Here is a 23,353-nt window from a genome sequence, read left to right as displayed (position 1 = left end):
GGCTGTGAAGCCATACTGACAGTACCCCATATATTGGTGGAATGCCACCTTCTTTTGGCTCTTCATACTAAATATAGACTTCCACATTCCTTGCCTTTAATATGAGTAGACAATTGGCAAAAATCAAGCAATGGAAACTGCAGGTGGGAATATCAACAGTGTAGGAAAAGACAGATCGCTACTTACCATAAAGAAGACTTATTTACAGCTTGTAGCAATCTGTCTTTTCCTGCAGTATCAATATTAGCAGACGATTCACGGATGGTTGAACTGGTCCTCAGTTTCCTACGGTAAAGTGGTTTTATTTTCATTTATAAGGTTTTACTTTTCCCTCAGAGGAGAGGCAGGGTGTGGGACCCACAACTACTCTCTTGTGCAAAGACCACTCTTTTATCCCCCTGTTTTTCCGATTTTTAGATTTGGCCTCGCCTTTTATGCCTTCTATTTTGTGTGGTTTTAGCTTCCTTGCTTTATAGTTTGACTCATCTGACTGGATCCGCCCACTTCTAGCTCACTTCTAAAGTAACTTTTGAATGACGGGAGTGATGATTTCACCATTTAGCCCCATAACCCACCCCAATCAATCAGTCACAATGATCCATGTCAGTGTACCCGAAAATGGGCAAATGTAATCAACTGTGATCATTCCACCATTCTGTGACATTTGCATGCACTGGGGAAGGTTAAAATATCAGGTGTTTGAGTGCCACATGCCCTAAGCCAAAATCACAAAAATCAGCAGATGGCCACATGTGCACCTCGGTGCCAAAATCACGATCAGCAGATGACTTCATGTGCATCACTGCTTGTTTGTCTTCAATTGGCTAATAAACAACACTGATCATTCCTATACTGAATTGTCACTGGTGATCATAAATTGTTTCTTTAGGCTAAAATAAGGAAAGCAAAGGAATGGTTGAGCCCATACAAAACAGCAGCTCCCCATACAAAGACCTGCATGCATCCACAAGAGAGAACTGACAGTTATTGTCAACGACTGACACATCTTGCAGGAGCAACCCAAGAACAACAACCAGGAAGACTGTGTGAAGTGATGCTACTCCACAATAAATCCACCCGCATTCTGCTAGACTGACAACAAACGCTATACAGAAGTTGAGTTGGGTAGTCATTCTGCACCCACCTTATTCACCTGATCTTGCACCCTCAAATTTTCATAGGTTGGGGTAAATAATATAATACAACAGCATGAATTTTCATGTACCATGAGTCATTTTAATGTAATTAAGTTTTTATACCAAGAGAGATATTAGAGATAACATTACCTTGTTCAGTAAATTTACTTCTTAGTGTGAATGTGTAACCAGTATCACTACTAAAAATTTCCTAATTTCAGCCAATATTGTAAAAACAGAAAATTAAATGTGTAACATTGGTCACATAATCTGAGTCATGGCTGTATTATTTTGAGATGATGCCTTTAGCAGCAGTAGAAAGACAGAGTAGGAGGAGGGAAAAGTTGAAGAGCGTAGTAAAATATGAAGAATTTAAGAAAAAACATGTGGAAGAAGCTTGAAAAAGCCAGCAGAACCAGAAACAAAAGTTTCTACAGTTGAGTCAACATAAGCAAGGACTGTTATTAGAAGAAAGAAGAGCTAAAAATAGGGAAATAGAGAGAAAACATAGGTAACATAAGATGCTAGATCAGCAACCTAGTAAAGCAAGTTTGTCACCATATAAGTCACATAGTGCTCTGGATAAAGCCATGGCTTGAGTGCTGCAATTGCTTACATTAGCAAATGTGAAGGTAGTTTCAATCTGGTCAGATGGACCTGCCTCCCAATTTACAAACAAATATATTACTGCTGCTGAACCTGAATTTCAATCATTTCGTAATGTGGAAATCTATTGTAACTTATTTGCTACATTTTATGGTAAAGTAGCCATAGGTGGAATTAGTGTAGTTGCAGAACAGCTAGTGGGGAATGAAGTAAAAAAGCAAAACTTCATAGGAAAATGCATCAATTTTCGCTCAGGTAGCTGCAAGTACCTGTGCAATGTTGTCAGTGCAAGAGGATATTTTCAGTTCTCTGACTTAATTGAATTTACAATTCATTTTCCCAGATGTCATGCTCTTATAATTTTTCAGAGTGTTTGAAAAATGAAAAGTTAATGTTAAGTTTATCGGATTTGGCACATAATGTCACATTTTCTTTTCTCTGCTTGCAGGAAAAAGTTTTTCCAACAAGAAGTAGCAAGTAACAGTCACGTTACATTGAGTCATGCACCTTTTCCAGTATATTACAGTATTTCACATGGTAGAAATATTTTTAGAAATCTGTAACACTGTCATTTGAATGCCTACCTAATATGATTTTTTTATGATCAAAACCAGGTCCATACTCCTAATAGTTTAAGGACACTTTCGACCTAAAATGCACATTAGGAATAGGATGTCCCAAATTTGTAACATGAGTCACAACATAAATTACATCTTGTTCTTTAATTTTAGTGCTCTTTCCTGATTAAAGATCTTTGCCTGAATAACACAATTCATAATGATGACATACAAAAGAAAATATGGGTTTTATAGATTGATAACAAGTCAACATAATAAAACACTGATTTCAAAACGTAACATGAGTCACCATGCAATTTCCCTAGGCTCATTTGTGGGCAAAGCAGATGACAGACTTTGGTTTATTGGTAGAGTACTACAAATCACTCATGTGACCAATTCTGGAATATTGCTCAAGTGTTTGGAACCCATACCAAATAGAATTAACAGGGGATATTGAATATACACATCGAAGGGCATTGCAAATGGTCGCAGGTTTCTTTTATCTATAGGAAAATGTCACCAGAGACACTGAAGGAACTGAACTGGAAGACTCGTGAAGATAGGCATAAACTATCCCTAGAAAGTCTATTAACAAAGTTTCAAAAACCGGCTTTAAATGATGACTAGGGATATACTACAACCCCCTACATATGGTTCACATAGTGATTGGGAGGATAAGATACGAATAATTACAGCATTCACTTAAGCATTCAGACAATCATTCTTCACACTCTCCATATGTGAATTAAATGGGAAGAAACCCTAATAACTGGTACAATGGGACGTACCCTCTACCATGCAGTTAACGATGGTATAGATGTAGATGGCATCAAAACAGTCATAAAAATGTACACGACTGTATTCCTGAGAATGACAACATGGAAGTTGGGCTTGATACTTTTGACAGGAAAAAAATCAGTGAATATTCTATATGTAAATAAAAGTCGTTCTATCTCAAACCCTCCTTTCGCAAATGTACTTTCGACACAGTGAGATTGTTATGCATTCTTCTCATCAGAAGTAGGAAGATGAAGATTCAATGTTCTATGAGTACACATAGCATGATCCCAAATAAATAGTTCTTTTTCTGTTAATAGCTGTAAATTGAGTCATAGTTACTAGTTTTTAAGTGTAATAGAAAACTGCATTCAAATTTTTTTTTCCCCCCCCCCCATGAATTTGGCAGATGTACCTCAACGAATAGTAACTGTTGCGAAAGTATTTAATTCCCCGTTATTTTTGCCTACTGTATGATAATATGTTACAAGTTTCTTTACATTAAAAGTTTAAATTTCACAGAATTCACTATTTTACTGATAGTCACTTACACCATGATTTTTGTAACCTTTTCACTGTAATATTGGTTGTGAAGGTATGAGATCTTTTCAGACTCGGAAGTTATGCTCTCACCAGAGAATTCCATTCACATACAAAATGCAATTGGAGCTGATATCATTATGCAGTTGGATGACGTTGTGAAGACAACAACAACTGGACCTCGTGTAGAAGAAGCTATGCATCGGTTAGTGTTTGGGGCATCCGTATTGCCAAGAACCGCCAAATATCTCTTATGGGAATATGTTGATTAAGTAGATAAAGCTCCCACTTCAGGACCACAACTTTGTAATATAAACTTCACATTCTCATTATATCTATTTGTAATAAATAATTGTTTTGTTACTTACAGGACTACAAGATGGCTTGATAGATGTCTGAAAGCTCATAAAAATCCAGAAAGCCAAAATATATTTCCGATTGTACAGGGTGGTTTGGATCCTGATCTGCGCAGTGAAAGTGCTAAGCAGCTCATCCAACGTGATGTTCATGGATTTGCAGTTGGAGGTTTAAGGTACTGTTGTTTATAATTTTATCGTGCAAATTCTTTAAGATAAGCCACACCACTTTGAATATAATTACTGAACAGCTTTGGAAATTCATTTAAAATATGATTTTGAGTGCTTCATCTTTTAGCAAAGGTATTTTAAATTGCCAGAATAGTCTCTTTCCCATTTTTATGTAAGTTATCACACTGACCCATGTATTGAAAAATACAATTTTCAACATTTTACATTATTCGTGGTTGCTTTATTAAGTAGTCCTTTTCTCCTGAGTATTACTTTTGTTAAAAACACATTGAAAGAAATCATAAGTGTCATGCTCAATTGTACAGCAAGAATTTTGTGTAGGTGTTCTTAACATCAATGTTATTAACATCAATTGCTCTTTTTATCACCCACCAGAAGTAAATGCTCTATATCACCAATGTATATATTTGTCCACATTCATTGTCATTCCCTATCTACCCATCTTTGTACTTTATGTTCACTGTCCAGTAACACTTCAGTTCTCATCTGCGCATCATTTCTGCTTCATAACTAGTACTAACACATATATCATTTTTGTATGAGCAAGTCTATGATGCATTCCAAAATTCACAACTATGAATACTATGGGCAAGATCTGTGTGCACCTGTCAGTCAAGAGTATTCATCTATGAATTTTTATCTACTTTCCTGGTTTCCCATGCCTCAGTCTGCATGCCAAGACAATTGTTCAAATTTGACTTTATATTTTAGAATTGTTTAGTGATACTGCCTTACTTAATTGGTTGTTGATTTTGTGCATAGTTCTCAAGGCTCTTCAGATACTGCTTTTATACGTACTCCAGATGTTAGGTTCTCATAGAGATAGAGCTCCAGATAATAGCAGACAATTGTTTGCCATATCAGATGATAATTTTTCTCCGCAATGCTTTTAGGAAACTAAATCAAATTTTTCACATGAAGTTTCCAATGTGTTTGAAGAGGAAATTTTAGCATTGGTGTATGTTCACACTTCTGACGTAACATCAGCGAAACATGAACTTTCAATTTAAGAATCACCCAGGAACTGAGAAATAGATCACTGTAAATGAAACAGAGGTAGGCAGTATGTGTAAACAGGCACATCGATGACAGGTGGACCAAGGAAGTTCTGTGATGTTGGATTGTGAGTGATAAGGAAAGACCAAGGCAACAGCCTCTTGGAAGGTGAGTAAATGACATTAGAAAACACTAGTGGTGTGTTTAGCGAAATACCATAATGCATGTAGAAGTCTGAAGGAGCCCTGAGCCAGCTGTGGACATCAAGTGGCTGAGGAATTTCACATAAAATCTCATTGTTTGTCTTGATAACACTGCTCAGGATTGTATATTTAAAAAAACTAATTAGTTTGTTATACTGTCTTTTAACCTTCTGTACTCCATAAGCTTTTGATATGTGGTGTATGACAAGATATGTGGCACACCAGGAAAGTTTTTCCCCCTTTCCTGTTCCATTTTTGATGGCATGTTGAAAGAAAGATTGCTAGTAGCCCTCTGGATGCAACTCATTTTACTCATTTATTCATTGCTTTGTTGTAAGTAACAAGTTCCATAGCTTTCATTGGAATGTGGCTCACAGAATATTAAATGTAAGGCTTTCTGTGTTAGTGTCCAATTAGAAATTATTCCCCATAGCTTGATTTAAGCATTTATTTCATTTTGAATTGTTCCATGCTATTACACACTTGTGACTGATTTTAGTGACTGATCATTGATAGAGTGGTCAGAGAATATTGAGACTTTCCGTCTACTTACAGGTATTACGTTTCATTTATTTATGTTGAAGGATTGGCTGCCAGTCTTTGCACCAAGCACTATCATCAAGTCTTTGAACTTTTCATTAACTGTGTGTCTTTCCTGTGTATGACTGTGTCACCTTTTGTTGATAATGTGTTGTGAACAGTAACAGTCCTTACACTTTCTTGAGTTACAATGAATCTCCCTTTCACTTCCTATGTCATCTCTTAAGGACAACCTGTGGGGTTCTGCTTGCTAAGAATTCTTCAAGTCGAGCACATATCTGTTCGTGTACTCCAGGATGATTCATATTAACATTTGAAAAAATCTGAAACGATAGATGACACTGAGACAAGTAATTTAATATAAGACACATGGAGCCACAAATGTTGAACATGTAACTTCATCAGATGGCATACCCCTTTGCATGTGCAGCGGATGGGCTTCTTGATCCTATCCTCACCAGTAGAGGGCAGTGCTACAAATCGCTCCATTAGGCTACCTTTTTTTTGTTCTTGCACTATCTGATGTGATAAGGTAGTGCTTGCAATAGCAACAAAGTAGAAATCATGTCATAAATTAGATGTTATCTGATAATTAACCTTGATTTCAGAACGTGTGTGACCACTGTGTTACCTTCCCTCGATACATTCGATACATGTTTTGCCTTCAGTGTTTGCATACATGCCGAGTCTCTGTTTTGCGCATTCAGTGATCGACAACAGCAAACAATGTGTGAGAATGTAAATACAGTGTGCAATCTGCATAAGTATTTCTTGCTGAAAGTGCACTGGAATTAGCAGCACTATGACATGACACATATTGGCTCATTAAATGTGAACTGATTCATCATAATATTGTATTACCACTGTCACGAGCACTACTGTATGAAATAGATAATGCAAGAACAAAAACACAGTAACCTAGCAGAGTGATGTGTAGTGCTGCGATGGTAGGCTCAACAAGACCAACCACTACAAGTGCAGTAAGGTACATCTGGTGACATCACGTTTGAAATTTGTCATCAATTTTTTGGGGTATTTCCCAACATTTGCCCCCATGTGTCTTATATTAAATTACCTGTCTCAGCATCATCAGGGCTTTTTAAAGGTTAATAAGAACCATCCAGTATATTTGGTTTACTAGGTGTTGCTGCAGAACTGCATTCAAAACTTCCCAGAGACCAAAAACAACTGGAATAAACCCAGTCTCCCCTCTGCAGCATTTAGATCTTGGGAACAATCAGACCAAACTGAATTTCACAAGATTCGTGCTTGCTGAATTTGTGTTTATTTCTACAGAAAAGTGTTTGGTCTCCAGAAAAGTATTTATATGGAAGCATTAAATAAGTTTCATAATTCTACAGCAAAATACATCTGTAGCTCTATCTGTGAACCTTCTTAAAGACTGGAATTGTGGACATTAGATTGTTTCAGCTTACAAAGATAGACAGCTGCTGGAATAGCAGCTAGTTCTTTCGCATATTCAGTATAGAATGTAAAAGTTGTTTGTGAATTCTGCATTGATTTCTACTTCTGTCTTGGTATCTGTATAACAGTCGGACAAACTCTGTTGTGATCTTCTATGGACAAAATTTCATTATATCAACTTACATTTCAGTTCTACTATATTCAGTAGACATCTGGACAGACAACTTCTCTAATTTGTGGGATCCAGAAAAACTCAGCAAGATTATATCAGAAGGAAAAAGTTCAATTGCATTTATGTTATGGCAGATGCTTATTTTGAGATCACGTTTTTAGACTTCGCATAAAATATTAGTAAGAATGTTTATTAATAATTTGAAACTTGTTCATCAGACAGAAATGGTGTCATCATCAACAAATGTGCACATCTGAAGGAAGGAAGGAAGGAAAAGCGGAAAAAACTAATTTTAACACCTTCAGAATTAGTTATGGTTGATGAATCCTTCCCCTAATTTTCATCAGCAGCATGTCATCTGCTCCTACATGTTCCAGTGGACAACACTTTGTCTTTTGCTTTACAGTCCTTATGCTGTTGCAGGACACTGTGTAAGCTGGCTGTTAAAGTGCAAACAACACATCTATTCTAAATACACAGTCCAGTCACATTAATGTGTCCACCACATGTGATACCCACCTACAGGTGGCAAGTGGCAGCATTAGCAGTGGAGGGTTTATAAACTGTGTCAGGGAGATGTGGAAAACAATGCAGTCATTATCACTATGCAGAAATGCAGAGTTCATCTGACATCCGAAAGGGCATGATCGTTGGCTTTAAGCCTAAGAGTGGAAGCATTTCCAAAACAGCTAAGTCCGTACACTGTTTACGTGCTGACTTGCTTAAACTATATCATGTGGGGCCAAATGACACTATCCAAAACTGGACCGAGGCAGCTGTGGTGCACCATGGGCCATTGACGACAGCGGTGAACAATGGTTGTGGAAAAGTATATGGATGAATAATGAGCAACTTTTGGACAACTGACTCCCCAGATGAACCAAGGGGCTATCAACAGTGTCTCCTCAGTGACTGGTCAGAGAACATTGCTGCGTTTGGGTCTCCACAGCAGGTGCCTGGTTCGAGCACCCATACTGACTGTTGGTCATAAGCAACAAAGACTAGAATTTGCACACCAATAGCGTAGCTGGACGTCCACTGAGTGGCGATAGGTGGCCTTTTCAGATGAATCACATTTCACACTCCATCAGCAAGAATCTTCTGAAAACAAACACCCTACAACAATCGTTGGAAGGGTCCAGGCCAGAGGAAAGTGTGTTATGGTCTGAGAAACGTTTTCGTGGCATTCATTGGGTGGTTCTGGAAGGCACAATGGTTCAACACTAGTATGGATCTATCATTGGGACATTTTCACCCCTACATGCTGTTTGCTTTTCCTCGGCATGGTGGCATCTACCAGCAAGACAACGCAATGTGTCACACAGCTCACAATGTGTGAACGTAGTTTGAAGAGCACCAAGATGCATTTAACATTCTCCTGTGGCCACCAAATTCCCCAGATTTAAACCCAGTTACGATTCTGTGGGTCCACCTTAATTGAGCTGTTTGCACCATGGATCCTTAGCCAAGAAACCTAGTGCAGCTGGCCACAGCAGTAGAGTCAGTACCCCCATCTGTACCTTCCGGAACATCATTGACTGCCTTCCTGCATGTTTCACAGCAGTCTGCATTGCAAAATGTGGGTAGTCAGGCTTAAGAAGGTGGTCGCATTAATGTGACTGGACAGTGTAAATCACAGTGGCTCATAAACTCGTCATGTCAATTCCAAGCTCTGACATGGGATTTACGTTTGATATTCCTGTTGTAAAATGTTTGTGTGCCACAATGATTTATTTAAAGTACGTATGCTGTTTTCACTGCTACAGTTCTCTCCTGAAAAAGCATAAGGATCACAGCAAGTCCTTCGGAACAGATTGCAGGAGTGGGTGACTGGGAAACATTAGCCATCAGAAGATTGGCATAATAGCTCCTAACACCAATTTAAAAGTATCTATGGCTGGCCACATTACGCATCAACAATAATTATTTATGTTTCAGGCTATGATATTGAACTTCCATATTTATCTAGTCTATTAGTGTTGTGAAATTATTATTATTTATTTATTTTTTCAGTGGAGGTGAAAGCAAGGATGAATTTTGGAATATGGTTCATTTGTCAACAAACATACTACCTGAAGATAAGCCTCGGTATTTGATGGGTGTTGGATTTGCTACAGATCTTGTAATTTGCTGTGCGCTTGGCATAGATATGTTTGATTGTGTGTTTCCGACAAGAACTGCAGTGAGTAGCATAAAAATAATGGGAAACTACAGTTTTAATACCTTTATGGAATGACTTTGTGTAGATATAGTTAATGTGTGCTAATGGTTATTCAATTATGGTGTTATTCAACATGTAGTTCTCAAAATTCTTCCACTGCAATATACAGTATTTTCAATTTTGAAAGTATTCTCAATGATTACCAAGTGTTAAGTTAGTTGCCATGTCTTAATGTTTGTTTTTTAATGCTACTTTTTTATGAGGCAAGGAATAAACATGAAACATTTACTTAGGTGATGCCAAATGTACTGGTTGTGTGTGTATTATTCTTAAAGCTATGTTGCATGTTTTCAGAGATTTGGATGTGCTCTTGTGAACACTGGGCAGCTGAACTTGAAACAGAAGAACTACAAAACTGATTACAGACCTATAGATGAAAACTGCAACTGTTCAACATGTCAACGATATTCTAGAGCATACCTTCATTCCATTGTTACTGTTGAGACAGTTGCTTGCCACCTCCTTACAGTGCATAATATTTGCTTTCAAGTAAGTAAGCATTTTGGTTCTCATATTAAATTTCGTGTATTTAATAGCATCCGACATTTGCCGTACTGCTCACATTCTGATAAGACATGAACAAACACCAGCAGCCATAATGCAGCCAAAAGTTCTTCAGTTGTCTTCCAATCTTGCCTTTCCATGTATAGCTGTAGTGTTGAATGGTCGAAAAGCATTTAAAGAAGATTGAAAATATAGCTGAGTTTATAGGCAATGTTCTTGTTTGGAACTATCTGATACAAAACCGACATACGAGGTGGCAAAAAATAATAAATAAATAAATTTGAAAACTGTATTTTCAAAACAACCTTATCTCCTTCAAAATACTCTCCATTATAACTAATAAATTTGTCCCACTGGAGATTCCACTGTTTGAAACATTTTTTTTATAGTCATCTTTAGAAAAGGCTGACAGCTCCATCCTCGTTGTTTTTGTTGTTTTTAATTTCAGTGTTGCCAGATCGGTTTCGTTTCTGGGTCATAACCGTAGCACCATGACTCATCACCAGTAATGACCTTTGACAGAAAATCTGGATCATTTTCAAGCTGTTGTTTCAAAGCACGACATATTTCAACTCGACATTCCTTTTGATTGTCAGTCAGAACTCAAGGAACAAACTTGGCCATTTCATTCCCAAATCTTCCATTAAAATTCACTTAATCAAGCTCCAAGATTACTCACTAATCTCTGACAGTTGATCAGTTGTCTATTGACAGTCTGTGAGCACAAGCTCTAGAATTTTTTCAATGTTTTCGTCAATTCAGGCAGCTGATGGACATCCAGAACAAAGTTTGTCATCGATCGACATGTCGCCATTTTTGAATTGAATGTACCACTTGTACACTTGAGTTCTCCCCATACCGTCATATTGGTAAGCTGTTTTCAACATTAATACACTTTCAGTATCATTTTTACTGAGTAGAAGACAAAATTTCACACAGCTGCACATTGTTTGTTTAAATTTGCCATCATAAAAAACAAAACAAGAACAAAACAGTGCTAGCAAAAACAATCACTGCAGATGAACAGTACAAGCCAGGTTGGCAACACAAGTGGCACTGAACTGGCAAGGGGTTGCACTATACAAGCCTAGCAGCAGAAATGCGTACGACACAAACTCTGCCTACGGCAATGTTTATCCTCCCTGGGCTAGAGTGCCACAACTCTGTGTGTGTGTGTGGGGGGGGGGGGGGGGGGGGGGCGATCCCAGATTTCCCATTTAAAAACGCACTCTTTTCCCACTTGAAGATACACTTCTTCCAAGGTGAAAAATACTTTTCCTCAAAACTGTAAAAATATCACTCCTTTGAATGGTAAAGGTTTTATGCCTGGAACTACAGAGAACCAAAAAACTCGGAAAAAAAAAGATTTTGGAAAGATCTGTGATGTGCAGCAACATATTTTTGTATTCATATTACAAAAGTATAGATTCAAATTCCACCACACAGCACATTACATTCTGAAGCACTGAAATCTACATTGAAATGCACTTTTGTAACACAATCATAGCTTATCTCACTTGATCTCACCAGATATTCACAGCATAGGACATGTGATGTAGTCAGCCAATAGCAATGTCACCGTTACATAGTGTGAACACACACTGTACACCAAAAGACTGAATGAACAACTCTTTAGTGGCGCAATCATTTTACTGTTTCAGCAAACCCTTCCCATTATACCATGCTCCACACCTGCTGATGATCTTAATGTGTACTTCAAATTGTCAGTCTTATGGTGACATGTACAGATTGACTGTAAAATCCAATGTGCATGTACAAATTTAAAATGATACATCTGATCAATGTTTCACAAAACAGTTGTTGGAAATTCGAAGTGGGAAAATGGTAGTCAGTGAATCCACACAATGTATCACAGTGCCATCAAACTTTTGTAAAATCACAGCAACCAGAGATGAATTGATGCACAAAGTTTTCCCAAATATCATACAGAAACTACAAGTCACCAGTGGCCCGTGAACATGCTGTAACATGAGCTAAAAACACCTGTCAGTACTATCAGTTACATCATTCAAAACAAAATTCAAGATGAAGCTGTAAATTATCTGTCTGAATACTTGAATTCACTTGATTTGCTGAGCCTGCTGCTGAACACGTTGGTAGTAAATACTGGTGTGCCTCTCATTATTCTCATAAATATCAATCTACCATGGCTTTGCAACAGTACCAGACTTTCAGTAAAAAGGATTTTGAACAATATCACCGAAGCTACAGTATTAAAAGGAAATGATGTACTGTTACCACACATCCCAGTGATTCCAACAGATATGCCAATAGAGTTCAAACACTGGCAGTTTCCGGTGCGGCTAACATTTGCAATAACCATCAACATGCCACAGAGAGAATCCCTGCCAGTGTGTAGACTATATTTGGAAAATCCAGGCTTCTCACATGGACAACTGTATGTTCCTTGCTCACACTTTGGGAAACAGTATGACTTGTTCTTGTACCTACCAGACAGAAAAACCAAAAATATTGTGTGTCCTAAAGCACTTCCATAAACAAGGTTATAAAACCACTTTTTTTTATCCCATGGCGCTGCAACACATGCCAAGTAAAGCTAGTTAATAATATAAAATTTTTGTGACTTATGGATCTCTGTCCGTTAAACATTTAGTCATGCTCCAAGATCTTGTAAGCTGGGCTTCCATTCTGACTTTCATTTAGTTACTCAACCAGGTAATAGTTTTCTGTTGTAGCAAAAGAACATAAGCATTCATTTATAATGTACAACTATCAGAGTTTAATACTAATCTTCATAAGTGTTCCACGATACTTCTCATTATCTTAGTTGCTACAAGTCACGTAATTTTCAAACAGCAAACTTCATAATTTTTGCTTCAAATTAAATGTCTAGCAAAGCAAATTATTTTAATTGGATAGATTTTTAAAAATATACTCATCCAGCGACTGCAGAACACACACATAAAAGACGGTTGTAATTAGGCAAGCATTCAGAGCCAGTGGCTCCTTCTTCAGGCAGAAGGGGAACAAATAGGGGCGAAGGAAAAGGAGGACTGTAGAGGTGTAGGAAAAGTGGTAGATTTCACCCATAACTGCGGGTCAGGGGAGACTTCCCTTCTCATCCCATGTGATAATTTCCCGAAATCTATCCCTTTTCCTAGACCTCTCAAGTCCTTTTCCTCCTTCACCCTTCTTCCTTCCGCTTCAACCCTTCTGCCTGAAGAAAGAGCCACTAGCTCCGAAAGCTTGCCTAATTACAACCCTCTTTTATGTGTGTGTTCTGTCGCAGCTTGGTGAGCAGATTTTTTTATCTATCCAATTAAATTATTTTGTCAAAAATTGATTGTTTTTATAGTAAAACAAATTGTTATATAGCCAAATCAGCTGGCACAGTGGCGAATTCTGTAACTTTGCTGTCTTTTTTTTCCAGATGAAATTAATGAAGTCAATTAGAGAAAGTATAAAAGAAAAGAAATTCCCATTGTTTGTGAAGAACTTCTTCAAGACACTGTATCCGTCTGGGACTTACCCAAAATGGATAACAGATGCTCTTTCAGCTGTTAACATAGAGCTTGACTGAAATGTACTGATTTAATGTCGACATTCTCAGGATTAACGGATATTAAAAAAAGAAGAGAGAGAGAGAGAAATTTCATCTCAAAATGTGAGAGATAGGTACAGTCATTGATTATTTTATGACTCAGTAAATACATATTTTACTATGAAACCCTGCCCACTTTGTGTATTTTATTATTATTGCACACTAGACTCAAGCGTGTAATATTCAAGGTATAAACGTCTCAGCAAACAGAATTAACCTTGTGCTGGGGCTCTCCATTTGCATTTGACTGCTGTAAAATTTTTGCTATCGTAGCACTACTAACAGATTCTCACCCAACTATGTTTCTGGGATTTGAACCACTTCAGTGTCAGGTTACCATCTGACTCATTACACAATCTTTTGCTGTAAACCAAATAGGTGAGGTTTCAAAAATGCACGTCCTTCAGCAAATAATCAGGTTTAGTGTTGTTTATGAGTTGGTGTGTCTCCAGAATGAGTTTCCACTATGCAGTGGAGTGTACACTGATTTGAAACTTTCTGGCAGGTTAAAACTGTGCGCCAGACCGATACTCAAAACTGGGATGTTTGCCTTTCATAGGAAAGTGCTTTACTGACTGAACTGTCCAAGCCCAACTCCCTCTAAAGGTTCGTTGTCCAAGGTGCAAATGGGGCTGCCCTGCTCCTGCATGCACAGTTTGAGTTTGGGCTGCAACGTGTGGCTGCAGTGGACGCCGCCGCAGCACTGTACCAGTGCTGTGACAGAAGCCATGCAACTGAGCTGTTGTCACATGATGTCTACTCCATGAGTCACTCACAGAAAGTAATAATCTGTGAGTTTGTCTCCCAGCATCGATGTCTTAAAATTCAAAGTAACATATGTACAAGACCACTTTGTTCCAGCACCATCACAGTTGGAAAACTGCCATTTCGTAAAAAAATTCCTTTGTATACACGAAAAGATTTTTTTCAATGGGGACTGGGAAATAAATAGGAGACAGTTTGTAGACAAATGCATACAGTAGTACTTACACCATTCTGCTGACATATTCTATAGAGATTTGAAATGAAAATAGTAGAGATGAGTAAGATTCTCCTGTTGCTAAAAACCTGACAGAAAAGACAATGAAGCTATACTATTATTTAAACTAGTTGTCACTTGACAGGCAACGGGCTGCAGGGCTCCCGCCACCAATAAACCAATGGCAGCCAGCGCTGTCAGCTGCCACTGTGTTGCCACTTTGCTTTGCTGAACATACTAAGGCATTGTGCCAGCCAGTCCTCAGCGAGCCGTTGTAGACGTGCAGGTGAGTGACATGTAGCTTCGCGTGTTTACGATGTCTGATGAAAGCAGTTGCAAGAGAGGGAGGCCGAGGCTGCACACTCCTCGGAGACCTGGCGGATATGGCGTCGTTATACGCAGTCAGGTGTGTGAATACATGTGTTCCTTAAGGGAGTATTTTGAGAGAGAGAGGGATGCAGGAGGGCCTCTCATTCCCTTGGATAAGGTGGTGGAACAAACTGCAGCTGCTCTGCAAGTTAGCGAATGAGCAGTAATAAGAATCTGCAAGGAGAAATTCATGAAAGAAGGCTCAAGTGAATCATCTAAATTGGAGATACCTGGGAAAAAGAGGCGAATAGAGAAGAGGGTCACAAAACTTGACTCTTTTCAGGAAGATGCCATTTGTCGTCAGATATACACATTTTATTCAAGGAAAGAGTATCCAACACTCAAAAAACTACGTGCTACCCTCACAGCGGCTGACCTGTTTCAGGGTAGTAAATCGTCTTTGTTACGAGTCATGAAAATGTTACGATTCCGCTATAATTCCATCTCTGCCAGAAACTTACTAATGGAATGCCAAGATATTGCAGCCTGGCGATGCCGCTTTCTTAGAGAATTAGTGGGGACAAATTTTGATGATATTGTTTGGCTTAATGAAACGTGAATGAATGCAGGACACAGTTTAAAAAAAGGCTGGACAGAAGGTACCATCAGCGGTAGTATGGCAGCTCTGATTGTCAGAGGAAAAAGGATAATTGTAGCACATGCCGGAAATTCAAAAGGTTTCATTCCAAATTGTCTGCTGCTATTCAGTTCAAATAAGACTGACTACCACGAAGAGATGAACCGCAATACTTTTGTGAAATGGTTTGAAGACTGTGTGCTCCAGAACTTAACAAAAAACTCTATCATTGTTACGGATAACGCTCCTTACCACTCAGTAATACAAGATAAAGCACCCACAAAGGCAACGAGAAAAATGACATTGTTAGCTGGTTACAGAAACATAAGGTACAGTTCGACAGTAATTTGACTAGGGCAGAATTATTAGAACTTGTATCTCAACACAAGCCAAAGAACCCGATTTACATTGTGGATGAAGTAGCAAAAAAATACGGGCATAAAGTGCTCAGATTGCCTCCTAACCATTGCCATTTCAACGCAATAGAGCTGATTCGGGCTCAGGTTAAACGGCATATTGCTGCAGAAAATAAGAAATTCACATTAACCGAATTGGAATGACTTTTGAAAGAGGCAGTTGAAATTGTGACATCGGAAGACTGGCTGAAGGTAGTGCATCACGTGAAAGGAGTGATACAGGAAGCATGGAACAATGAAGGTATCTTACAACAAAGTGTCGGAGTCTTGATTATATCTGTCAATACGAGCAGTGACACGGATAGTTCCACTGACTCCGACTCTGAATTAAGTGGTGTTTCGCATTGTCTGATTAGTGTGTAGTGTACTTACTGTCATTAAATATTGTGTTTGTGAATTTATTTCAATTAACTCTTATTTCTTGTTGTGAGACTAAGAAATACTGTTTGGCCAGCTCTCGTCATCTCCTTACGGTAAGTTAGACTGAATTTTAATTCTACTTTATTTTGTATTTACACCAAGATGTTATTCAATGTGTGTAATAGTTTTCGAGATTTGCAATCGAAAGAAAAACTTTTCCAGACGCGAAAATTTCTCACACTTCAATAGTTAATGTAACAATGGCCCTAATTAAAATTAAGAAAAGATATATGATATGCTTATAGATACCACTGAGACCAATACTGTACGTAAATTTCAAAATATTTACATAATATTTATAGGAGATAGAGATTTTAAACTTCATACTTGTTTCGAGTTCAGTACTGATAGGGTTGCTTAAAAACGCTGTTTTCAGAAATTTATATACAGGAAAAGTAACGCACTACGAAAACTTTTAATGATTCTTTGCCGAGTGCATTATTTTAGTAATGAATGGGAAAAAATATTTTGCTCTGACACCAATAGTTTGTCACTAATGACGTGGTAAGTTAGAAGCTGTTTGCGAAACCGAGAATTTAAATGGTTTCAAACAAAGTAACGTAACTCTTGTCCTAATTAAAATTAAGAATAGATATTTGGCAGATTGAGAGACATTGTAGAGATATACATCATATGTGGGTTTGAAATTTTTTACTTACTTTTTGTAGAAGATACAGGCTTTAAAGTGATTTTCTATTGCCGGGGGTAGTGATGCGCTGAGGCAGCTGCCTCCAGCCAGTGCTTGACGTTACAACGCTGTAACTTCACAGCGCAAACGTCAAGTGACAACTACTTTAAATTAGACTTTAGTATGCTTTTATTTTTAGTATGTCTGTATTTCATGGCATTTTATGTGACATTTTCAACAACATACGGAGAAACATTAGGGACTCATGTCGTTGAAATAGAAGAGAGAGAATACTTGAACAGGATCAAATGTCTATGTGAAACCAAAGAAATGGGTTCCTTATTATCAGTAGGTTTTCCTGGGGACAGTTCAACACAGAAACGTCAGGTGGAGTGGCCACACAGTTTAAGGTGCCACGTCCCGGATTGTGTGGCCCCTCCCACCCGAAGTTCAAGTCCTCTCTCAGGCACGGGTGTGGGTGTTGTTCTTAGCATTAGTTAATTTAAGTAGTGTGTAAGTCTAGGGACCAATGACCTCAGCAGTTTGGTCCCTTGTCAATTCACACACACCACAGTAGACAATAAGTAAATTTCTTGATTTTAAGCATACTACTTTCATGTGCCAGTCGTTTCTGCTTCTTTACCTTTGTGAAAAATTAATTTTGGCTGTTAAAGTGCCTGCAGGAAATTTAAGGACAGGTCTAAATTTCATTGAATGCACATGTGTCCCTAAAGTACGAGGGTAATCCCAAAAGTAAGGTCTCCTATTTTTTTATAAGTACATAGACCTGTTTATTTCTACAATGATTTACATCAGTTTACAGCTTCAACATTTAGCTATTTTTCGACATAGTCACCATTTCTGTCAATGCATTTTTGTAGATGCTGTGGCAGTTTTTATATGCCCTTGTCATACCAGCTCGCCGCCAAGCTGTTCAGAAAGTTATGAACCTCTTCTTCCACCTCGTAGTCGGAGCTGAATCGCTGGGATGACAATTAATGCTGACAGGTACTGTGAGACTGAAAAAACTCAAACGGGCAATTCAGAACCGGAGAAGAGGAATGTTAAACAAGGGCATACACATTCTCAATGACAACACTCGCCCACACATCGCTCAGCAAACCGTTGCTCTCCTGCAACAGTTTCAGTGGAACATAATCACCCACCCATCCCGTAGTCCTGACTTGGCACCCAGTGGCTATCACCTGTTCCCTAGGTTAAAAGAACATTTGGCCAGAAAGCGATTCAGCTCCGATGACGAGGTGAAAGAAGAGGTTCATAACTTTCTGAGCAGCATGGTGGTGAGCTGGTATGACATGGGCATACAAAAACTGCCACAGCGTCTACAAAAATGCATCGAAAGAAATGGTGATTATGTCGAAAAATAGCTAAATGTTCCAGCTGTAAACTGATGTAAACTATTGTAGAAATAAACAGGTCTATGTACTTATAAAAAATAGGAGACCTTACTTTTAGTCAATGTTTTACATGATGTTATTAGTCACTGCTGTACCCTAATGCCTTGGAAGATGAAATGTTTCACTGTTTTGTAAGCTGAACCAAAAAAAAATCCTGTTTCTGTGACTGAAATGTCCCCCACCCCCTCGAAAACTGTTACTCCTACAGCTATGAAATTTTTAGTGCTGTTTTATTACAGGGTAGAAATACATACAAATACTAACTACTCATTTTGTCACCTTTCACGCAAAATGTTTCACCAGTAATTTTGGTGGCAGAATTTAGCAGTTTCATTCCATGGTAATTTCTGACTGGCAACAGTTTCACTTATTTTGACAGCAGATCTATTACAAACAAGATACGGAGAAAACAAACACATAGTTGGTAGTCTTCTAAGTGTTACCAACCAGCAGTTATTGTGGAATGAAACTAACCAATTTTGTCACTGAATTTACTGGGGAAAAATAATCTTGTTTCAGAGGTAACCAAATCAATAGGAATTTTTCCCCATGTTGTATTCTTCTTTAGCAATTACGCTATGGTGTAATGAAGCAGCATTGAAAATTTCATAGCATTAGAACTCTTTAGAGAAGGAAAACATTTTAGTTGAAAAAAAAAGGACTTTTTAAGCTCTGTATACAAAATGTAAAAATGTTAATTCTCCAAAATTATCAGAACTAGAGCAGGGATTTTTTTTACCTATAAACTGATAATTCAGATCTCTAATAGCATCACGTGAAATAGTGATTGAAATGTTGTTACAGGACACATGTGGATTCAGTGAAATTTAGATGTTTGTCTAAACTTTCTGCAAGCACTGCATTGACATATTCGGCAAACTAAAATCGGAAATATTTTGTTACATTTCTGTCTCCAATATTTGACTCTTTCAGTAAGAAGATAAGTAAAGTTCTGAGAGAAGGTCGTGAGTCTTGCTTGGATTGCTCAATCGGTTGCGATCTTACCCACGAAAGGCATAGGTTCCAGGTTAGAGTGCAGCACAAAGTTTCAGTCTGTTTGTGTCTGTTCGGTAAAAATATGAACTGTCTGAAGTTTGGAATAAGAAATGATGATGATGATGATGATGATAAAAATTAACTAATTCGAAGTATTCATCCCATCTTAGGGAGTGAAATGGCAATGCAGCACCTGGGGTAAGGCTGCCATATCTTGTTCACAGCAACTAGAAGAGTAATGTAACATTAGAGTACCTACATCTTGTTGAAAGCCATGTCATTATGGAATGAATACATGCAACCTTAGAATTGTTTCCGTAGTTATTTCCAGTTATCATGGAATGCTACAAATAGTTGGTAATTACGTTGGAGTCAAGTGTATGGACAGACAACGAACAGTTTTAAAGGTCATTCATGTGTCTGTCAAACCAGGCCTAGAGGGACCAAAGAGTGTAAATTGTGATATTGTAATCTGGGAAATATCTCTGCACTAAAAATCTTTTGGTTGTCTAAAAGTTTGATAAAACTTGACCCCAATTCTTCTTCAGGCTTGAATAATAGGACCAACAGAACATGGTGAAACTGGCATAACTATCGCAGGCTGTGATTAATGCATAGAAGTAAGTAGGTTGATGCATAAGTTTATCTGGTGGTTGTCATAAGAATGGTTCATTACTCTATATTTAATGCTGTGTTGCAGTAGAAAGACACTGGATTCATATTCAATAAGAGTGGAGTTCTTTAAATGACCATTTCTTTCCTTCACCTACTATCTTCAGAATTCTTTCCACTTCTTTTCCCACCATTGGTGGTTCATTCTGCGTCGTGGTAACAATAAAGAGTCTTGGTGCCATTTGCTTTGTAGTAAGACACACTGCAATGAACGAAAATTTAGAGTGCCACATGGCTGTGTTTATTTAGTTTGTCCAGCTATCGAACTTTGAGATCCTGGTTTGTTTTGACACTTCATCTTGTTTGTGTTGGTGACCTTAAAAATACATATTCATTTGGCAAGTGCGTAGCTTTGCACAAATTCCAGTCTTCATTTTCTTTGCGATGAAGATACACTCCATTTTACCCGTGTGGCTAACCTAATCCTTTCAGGTTTTACCACCTAAATCAAGCAGAATTGTGCAGATATGTACCAGGTCTGCAGCTACGTATTACAGTTTGCTATAACATTTCATGGTATTGGATACCTTTAGGTATTTGATCATAAAATCCATTTGGTATGGCAACCAAGTATGCTTTCCACTGCAAGTGAGGGCAAGAACTCTCAATGCTTTATTAAAAAATTTTAATTGCTTCTCATATGAAAATCAACAAACTTAGAAATGGAAAGAGGAATCATTAAAATTCCCACATATTGATATCTGAGAAGAAAATCTAAAGGCCATACTGTCTGCTTACTTCTCTGCTTAGGCAGCTGATCGGATGTGGAACAAAATAAGCACTATTTATGCAAGCATACAGAGTAATTAATCTGCCGTGTAATATCATATACTTAAAATATATGCTTATACTAAGTTTTCTGAACAGGTATGATTGTGTTTTACCAATCACAGCACGATAATGCCAGTAACAGTGTGGTACCCCAATATTTCACACTGAAACCACTTTTGCAGAAGAAAGTCTTTTGCACAAGGCTAGCAAGAACAATACTGTGATGACTACAGAACAATATAAAATGGTTTTAGTGGACAACGAATCACAAGTCAAGAATGTGTCTTGTCAATCGGATTTCATTAGAAAGAGTAAGAAAAATTACTTCTGCCTCATTTTCCAGGTACCCCAACTAACAGTATTAAATATATTCATTTTCAATTGATGTTTAAGGAAATTCGAGCAATTGTATTATGCACTGTTGCTAGAATCAAACCACTCGCTATCCACCAAAAACATTGGTACTGGCACAATTCTACATCTTTGTATTTAGGGCAGTGACAGAATGAGACTGGGTGGTGTTGAAAACACCCTTACTTCAGTACAGCAGGTGGCAAAGTTATGCCAACAGTTCCCTATACATCTTCTCAGCTAGTGCATGTTTCTCAGAGTAAATGTCATCCTTCTGCCTTCCTGGGCCAAAAGACTGGAAGGTTTTCTCTACAATAGTTGATATGAGGACTTTGAAGTGTACGCAAGAGCATTATTCTGGGGCACCTAGTGTGATGAGTGGCTCAACAGCCTGGTGCAACTCTTTCAGTTAGATTGCCATTTCAGCCAACTTGCATGTCACTAACTTACCTTAGTGATCTGGGAAAGGGGCTTACAATTTAACATGAAATCTGAACCACTTGTCGTTCTTGGCAAATCTTCACATAGTTGAGAGGTGAATGGTAGGTTGAAGGTGGACTAAATATTCCACTGTCCAACTAGGATTCATCCCCATGACTGAGGTAGTAATGATTGTCAGTCATTACATCGTAAAGCCATTCCTATTTAACAGGTATTGTGATTCTAGGGGAAGTGAAGTCAGCAGCTGGGAACATACTTGTTGCACTGCTGAAGTGGAGTTGACATCTGTAAATCAAAAAAATAACTTGTATTTTGACAAGAGACTCTTACCTATTGAAGCTCTGAGGCAAATGACCATAGTGCATTAAGGCACATGTGTGTGTAAACATCCTAGAATTACTAATATTTCCTGAAATGCAAATTTATATCAGTGTGTGTCTGTCTATCCTTGGTTTCTGTGAAAGATAAATGGTACTTATAACACCAACAAATGAAATATGCATTTGTTTAGTAACGCTCTGAATATCCCTTCTGAGAGGGGGCAGGTGTATTTCAGATAAATGGCCACTCTTATGTCTTGTTAAAGTTTTTGCTCGAGAGCCAATACTGAGAACACGGGATGGCACCTCGGGCCACATATCACTCTTATTGTTAATTGGTAACCTACATAAATTACTTTGTTGTGAGCTGCCAACAAAGTAGCTATAGCAAGGATGCTGCAAGTTGTCCACCGGGCCTCGTGTGCTGATCATTAAAAAGTTTTCATCATACGAAATACTTTGCATTGGCTGTTCTCTCTTTGAATGCTGCCAACCTCTTTGACCTCCATCACTTGTGAAACAATAGTTGCATGGTGAATTGTCATTGGTTTTACTATGTATGCAGATTACTCTGATTAATACTACTATTTGCACTTACATTTAAATGGAAGTTTTCTTCTACTCACTGAGTTGTATTACAACAGTCTCATTAATTTGATGCTCATTGCTACAAATGTACCTAAATACTGCATCTGAAGATTACTAAAGAGCATTCACAAATCCTTGTCAAAATTTATACTGTAGCAGCTGATCAGTATGAGTCGCATGCAGTGGCCACACTACTTGCTCTTATGGCTCTGACCTAAGTGGCCAACTTTACTTACTCCTCAGCCAAATTCCCAAATGATAATTAAAATTAAGCACATCATAATATATTGGTGTCTGTATAAGCATTTTTGTTTGTCACTGATAAGCAAAACTATACTCTTAAGAAGTTCTAAACATTGGTTGACATTTGGTTATCGACTATTAGTTGCTTAATACCTATTGCTATAAATAAGCCTGAGAACAATGGGTCATAGAGATACTTGTTTCGTGTCACAGATAAAGACTGCTGATCTATGGCCTTGCATCCGGAAAACTTGAAGGGCTTCTTAGAATGTGGTTAATATGGAGAAATAGTTGTAGTTACAGCACATTTCATAATTCAAGCAGGGAGCACCTCACTGACAACCTGGTTTCCC

General features: G+C 38.0%; 1 protein-coding gene across 1 annotated transcript in view; it reads left to right on the top strand.

Moving 5' to 3' along the window:
* LOC126191584 (queuine tRNA-ribosyltransferase catalytic subunit) overlaps positions 1-13,937 on the top strand; it is a 63,459-nt gene extending 49,522 nt beyond the window's left edge. Inside the window, exons 4-8 of the mRNA XM_049932520.1 lie at positions 3,692-3,824; positions 3,990-4,151; positions 9,517-9,685; positions 10,019-10,213; positions 13,641-13,937. Coding sequence (XP_049788477.1) covers positions 3,692-3,824; positions 3,990-4,151; positions 9,517-9,685; positions 10,019-10,213; positions 13,641-13,790 — 809 coding nt within the window. The 3' untranslated portion in view covers positions 13,791-13,937. The remainder of the gene's footprint in view (positions 1-3,691; positions 3,825-3,989; positions 4,152-9,516; positions 9,686-10,018; positions 10,214-13,640) is intronic.
* Positions 13,938-23,353: the final 9,416 nt, after the last annotated feature.

Source organism: Schistocerca cancellata, chromosome 6 (assembly GCF_023864275.1).
Source record: "Schistocerca cancellata isolate TAMUIC-IGC-003103 chromosome 6, iqSchCanc2.1, whole genome shotgun sequence".
Classification (NCBI taxonomy): Eukaryota; Metazoa; Arthropoda; class Insecta; order Orthoptera; family Acrididae; genus Schistocerca; species Schistocerca cancellata.
Note: the sequence above shows the minus strand (reverse complement) of the source record. Positions and strands in the feature narration are given on the sequence as shown.